The sequence below is a fragment of the Leptidea sinapis genome, chromosome 29 (genome assembly GCF_905404315.1).
Source record: "Leptidea sinapis chromosome 29, ilLepSina1.1, whole genome shotgun sequence".
Taxonomy (NCBI): domain Eukaryota; kingdom Metazoa; phylum Arthropoda; class Insecta; order Lepidoptera; family Pieridae; genus Leptidea; species Leptidea sinapis.
This window is the reverse complement of record NC_066293.1, coordinates 819999-826350: the sequence shown is the minus strand read 5'-3', so window position 1 is coordinate 826350 and position 6352 is coordinate 819999. Positions and strand designations below refer to the sequence as shown.

General features: G+C 35.9%; 1 protein-coding gene across 5 annotated transcripts in view; it reads left to right on the top strand.

Annotated features, from left to right (window-relative positions):
• The first annotated feature begins 325 nt into the window (after positions 1-325).
• Positions 326-6352, top strand: part of LOC126973240 (serine/arginine repetitive matrix protein 1) — a 34561-nt gene continuing 28534 nt past the window's right edge. Inside the window, exons 1-3 of one of the 5 annotated variants that reach the window (XM_050820439.1) lie at positions 326-439; positions 708-835; positions 6082-6185. In XM_050820439.1, coding sequence (XP_050676396.1) covers positions 6083-6185 — 103 coding nt within the window. In that variant the 5' untranslated portion in view covers positions 326-439; positions 708-835; position 6082. Of the gene's footprint in view, positions 440-707; positions 867-6081; positions 6198-6352 lie in introns of all 5 variants that reach the window. The other 4 variants (XM_050820437.1, XM_050820440.1, XM_050820438.1 and 1 more) reach the window with 4 other exon arrangements.

Here is a 6352-nt window from a genome sequence, read left to right as displayed (position 1 = left end):
ACAATTATTTATTCATCTTTGATTTTAAGCGCGCGACTTTAAAAAGTCACCACAGAGCAGACCACAAGATGAGAAATAGGGAAAATATATAACGATGATATTATTGCGATACTTATTCTATGGCTGAAATAAGACAGCTTTTGCAATTAATTGTCAACCCTAATGTCAATTTATATGATTTTAATTCGTAGACTGAGAAGTCCGGGAAGGTTTTCTCAGTCTACGTTATAATTGAATTTTGAGCGTGACTGTGACACCTGTCACGCGGTGACAGGTGATACTGTGACAGTGGTTTTAAATTGAAGTCCGAAACTCCGAAGCATTTTCTATTTTCTAAATTAAAACAAAATGGCTGATGCTTTGGGCAAGGTGTGTCGTTAGAGTTTCGAGTGATCAGCACGTCTCCATTGGACATCAGTGAAAGTTTTGGTGTTTACTGGTTCGTAACTTTGTCTTGTGATTAATTAATGTGGATTAAGTTAATATGTTACATTCAGCTGCCGAGGACGACAGGATTGCTATAAAGAAATTGACGGATGCCAAGGAGGTGACTCGTCGATATCGATCAAGTCCCGCCGCGACTCCGCCGCCGCGAGAGCCCGAAGGCTGCATGTTTGCCTGGCGTGGGCTCTTTCCGTTCTCGCGACCGCTAAGTCGCGTCGTCGCGTCGCGTAATCGTGTTTATAAGTATGTCGGTTGGCTTGCAGCGGCTCTCCTGGACATCGAGTCCTGCCGCGTGGTGCCGCAGCCCGCGCCGAAAAGGGGCTTCGCCCCTTCGCGACTTGCCGCGCGCGTTCGGAGCCCTCGCTCCAGAGAATTGTTCAGAATAACATAGGTGAGCCGATCTCAATATAATAATACGACAGGTGAGTGGCTGCGAGAAAAATCAATATACGCCCGCCATCTTGTGAAAGTAATGTATAAATAGCTTAGGTAATGAAAAATTAAAGATAGCTCAGAAGATGAATAAGTTTTAGCTGGCATTTGGCTACCATCTGTCAAGTATGTTTCATGGAAAACTCTGGTAAGTTGAGTGATTTGTTAACTTCCGTCAGTAATAATCTCCGATCTTCTACATCTTGTGAGGATTTATTTTACTATAACAATCATTGTATTTACCATTGGTTTTACCATCTTAAACTAGTAAATAAGTGTACTTATTATAATATTATTGTAGTGGAATTCCTCAAAACTTGTGCACAATAGTTAATTAGCTAAAAAGTAAAGTTATCGGTTATAGTATAACAATGAAAACATGGTATGTTTGCAGCATCAAACATTAAAAATATAACATATTTTGTATGTTATATTTATATATAATATTATGTTATGATTAGCCATATGGTAACAATGAAACTACTGCAATTTTTAATATTTTATATATTAAGCACTAATAATACTATAATTACCATGAATTAAGATTTTCTATATGCTTTATTATAATCTCTACTTTTGGTTTTTTAATTAACCCGACATGTTCTGGGCACTCTAAAGTCTAAACCTTGAATTTAACAAAATGGGTGAATCATTGGTTCCTAGATATTTCGACCACTTAGCTGGGTGAAATTCTTGTGTTGGGTAATATGGTTTTTCCATCAAGCATGACATTTAAATCTTGTAAAAAGATCATAGTTAAATAATGAGTTTCAACTTAGGTATGGTTTTTGTTAAAGAAAATATTGACTTGCAGAGGTTTAGATTCACTTACCCTTTGAAGTAGGAAATGGGAGGTGAAATAGTTATTTGTTGTTGAGCAATAGAGGTTTTGAACAGCTGTTGTACTGTAGTTTGTAACATTATTGCTGATTGGTCAATGATATTAAACACTTTGTATTTCATTGAGCTTTGTGTTGGGATGATATTCAGAAAAGCATAAGATCCAGTCAATGTTTGTTTGTATTTAAATAGCTTTAAAATATAGTATATACTTATATTTTGTGTTCTTTAACAACAATTCATTATGGAGATAATTGTGTCAGCATTTACTATTAATTATTATGGTACATTTTGTGCCTATCTTGAGTTTATTTTGTAATGTACACATCAGCCAAGGTATCAGTTTTTAGTAGAATATTTTATGTTAGAAATCTAGAAATCATAGCAACTGTGCAATATTTATTTTAATCTTAATTTTATTTATACTTATAATATATTTTATATTCAGATACATTTACACAAATCATCTTATTATAAGTCATCTATTAATACACATAAAATAATATGCAGTCACAGAACGTGAGCGCCAAAATCACGCCAAATCACAAATAAAAATCATCTTTGAAGCCAGTGTGTGCATATATAGTATATTGCAAGCACTTCTAACATCAACATTATCCAAACACAGCAAAACATTATATTAAGAAATATTTCAAGTGCACTGTTGAAATACTTGAACATCTAGGCATTACCAAAATCAAGCATGAAAGTACACTACCTTCAGAGAGATATAAAAATAGACTGTTTCGCCACCCCAATACTTTGGTAACACCTCTTGTTATTAGACATTAGCTACAGGAAACCCTTGATCTGGTGTGATGAGCAAACACTTCACTCCAGAGAGTGAGTAAGCAGGAGCATTAGATGCTTCGGCAAGGAAGCACACTCAATTGTGAAAAACAACAACTAAATGTATTAAATTCCTAACTGCAAATGTCTGTAAGGTGAAATGTACTTGTGGACTTAGGGAGTATTTGTAACTTGTAACTTTCAACATTCCACGCTGGTCAGGAAGCTATGCCACTATGGTATAAAAGAATCTGCACTCGATCTTCTGATCTCATATTTAAATAATAGGATTCAGAGGGTCGAGGTGAATGGCAGGAGATCTCCTGGGACTCCTCTTGGTATGGGGGTACCACAAGGGTCTATTCTTGGACCCTTCCTCTTCCTAATTTATATAAATGATCTACCTAACCTTGTAGAAAAAAAACACAAGGTGGTATTGTTTGCGGATGACACTTCACTTATATTCAAAGTGAAACGAAGCCAAGTTTTGTATGACAAAGTAAGCAATGCTCTATCTGACATCGTGTACTGGTTTAGCGCCAATAACTTATTGTTGAATAATCATAAAACCAAATATATTAAATTCACCGCGCCAAATGTCAAAAATGTAGATGCGAATATTTTATTAAATGGAGAGGTGGTAAAACCAGTGGAATCTGCTATATTTCTTGGCATTACTCTTGATGCCAAATTGCAGTGGGGCCCCCATATTGAAGGATTGGCGAATAGGCTTAGTTCTGCAGCATATGCGGTTAAGAAAATCAGACGGTTAACTGACATAGATACGGCGAGATTAGCATACTTTAGTTATTTTCATAGTATTATGTCCTATGGTATATTGTTATGGGGCAGTGCGGCCGATATTAATACTATCTTTGTGCTGCCGAAGAGGGCTATTCGCGCGATTTATAACCTAGGTCCTAAAGAATCATTAAGAGAAAAATTTAAAGAAATAAACATTTTGACTGTTGCTTCTCAATACATTTTTGATGATGTATTGTATGTTCATAAGCACATTGAGGAATTTTCTAGAAACTGTGACATTCATAATGTTAACACGAGGAACAAACATAAACTTGTTATGCCTACTACTCGGTTGGGTGGAGTTGGTAAGTCTTTTGTTGGGCGATGTATATGCTTCTACAATATGATCCCAGAAAATGTACAAAACAAATGTGTTACGAAATTTAAAAGAATTGTTGAAAAGCGTTTGTGTGCGAAAGGTTATTATAGCATAAACGATTTTCTTAATGACACCACGGACTGGGATTAAAGCGAACACCCTCAGGCTCTTAAATTATTAATGTTTATTGTACGATATTACATTGTAATCCATATTTTATATAAAAAAAAAAGCCCGCTGAGTTTCTTGCGCCCATTCTTCTCAGGTCTGAGGCAGTCTCTTTTGAATGGGTGGTAGATTTTGACATTCAATAAGTGATTATAAATCCTATTTTGAATAAAAATATTTGAATTTGTAGGCACCACAGTTTGTTTGGTACTACTTTAGACTCAAAACTTTAATGGCACCCACATGTCATATATTTTAGTTATTTCCATACTGTTATGTCCTAGGGTATATAACTGTGGGGACATGTTGCTGATATTCAAATAATTTTTGTGCTTGAGAAAAGAGCTGTTCGAGCAATCTACAACTATCCCATAGACATTCATTGAGAGATAAATTTAAGAAGATCAACATATTAACAGTACCGTGTCAATACATATTTGAAAAACTAATATGTGTTCATAAAAATATAGACCATTTTAAAATAAACAATCTTGCTCTGATTCACACAAGGCTAACGAAAATAGACTAATCATTTAAGGGACAATGTGTTTGTTTTTATAATAAGAAGAAATTCGCAAACTACATAGGCTGCACTAAAAGTATCGGGAATGGAATATTACCACTGTTCCTGTCATATTAAAATCTTTTTAATTGAAAACTCCGTGGTTTTAAAAATCGAATACCATTTATTTATTTAATAAAAGATTCTCGGTCTTGTCACAAGGTCTTGTCAAACTTGTTTAGTCGTTGAGAAAATGGAATTGACTCGAGAAAATTCTAGAGCAATGATTTATTATGACTTTCGAAGTGGTTTAACACAAAAACAGTGTGTTGACCTGATGATTTCTGCATTTGGCGATGAAGCCCCATCCAAAACCACAATTTATCGCTGTTTTGCTGAATTTGAATGTGGACGTGTCAAGCTCAGTGATGATCCCCGGCAAGGTAGTCCAAAAACTGCAGTCACCAAAGAAAACGTTGATGCTGTGCGTAAGCTGATTGAGGAAGATCGACATGTGACATACTGCGAAATTAAGACAACTTTAGACATTGGCATCAGTCAAATACAAATAATCTTGCATGAACAATTAGGTGTAAAAAAGTTGTTTTCCCGATGGATACCGCATTTGCTCTGTGAAGAGCAAAAAGCGGCTCGCGTTACTTGGTGCGTCAGAACTCTCGAAATAATCCACGCAGGATCCTCAAATGCTGTATACAATATCGTATCAGGTGACGAATCCTGGATATACGCGTACGAACCCGAAACAAAAAACCAGTCACGAGTTTCGGTCTTCGAAAATGAGTTAAAGCCAACAAAAATTGTTCGTTCACGGAGTGTTGCAAAAAAAAAGTGGCCACGTTTGTCTCCAAAACCGGCCATGCTGCGACTATTCCTCTTGAGGGACAAAGAACGGCTAATGCAGAATGGTATGCTAGCATTTGTTTGCCACAGGTTGTTTCTGAGCTCCGTAAAGAGATCTGTAACAGCCGCATCATCCCGACAATGCAAGTTCTCACACCGCGCACAGAACAAAAGAGTTTTTAGACCAAGAAAACATAGAATTATTAGACCATCCGCCGTTCAGCCCCGACCTAAGCCCTAATGATTTCTATACTTTCCCTAAAATAAAGAATAAATTGCGTGGTCAGAGATTATCATCACCTGAAGAAGCTGTGGACGCCTACAAAACGGCCATTTTGGAGACCCCAACTTCCGAATGGAATGGTTGCTTCAATGATGGGTTCCATCGTATGGAAAAAAGTGTCAAATTTCGCGAAGAATACTTCGAAAAGCAATAAATACGTTTTTAAATAGTAATGTTGTGTGACTTCCTTGATTCCCGAAATTTTCAGTGCAGCCCTCGTATAATTAAAACAGTTTAAAAAAAAGCTTATTATACAATTCAAGGTTATTTAACAGATAAAAACATGGGAGTAAAACAATGTAAATAATTTGAATTATTTATATTTTCTTGTAACTTCAAAAGGTGATCCAGTTATCCTATTTTGAGAAATAAACTATTTGAATTTGACAACATATCTTTAATAGTCTAAGACTGATTGCAGATAAACTAGTAAATTATAAAAATCTTGGTTATTTTTTAATATTTTTATTAGATATTGATTAAGTCCTATATATGAAACCTTAAGATTTTAAACAATATTTTAATTAGTTTCAGTTATTATTTACATTGGCATACCGGTGCATCCCAGCCTGTTCATTAACTAAAATTCATTTTCATCATAATAACTTGTCTCCATTAACATTTATTGTTATATTCTAGAATGTCTTCATCACGACGTAACGGCTCTGTGTCCAGGGCTGCTGTTGCAGCTTCTAAGAACCGCTTGCACATGGACAGGAACCCACAGCATGCCAAGATTACTGGTGGGTGTGTTGGTGAGCCTGCTTTGGTTGCAACAAGTTGTGTGCGCACATTTTATTGGTTAACCTTATGAGTGAGTGGAGCTGACACACATTGATCATGAGCCAATAACTTACCCTCAGGAGATCCATACATTCATTTGTCCCCTCTTTGATAATAATATATGTCA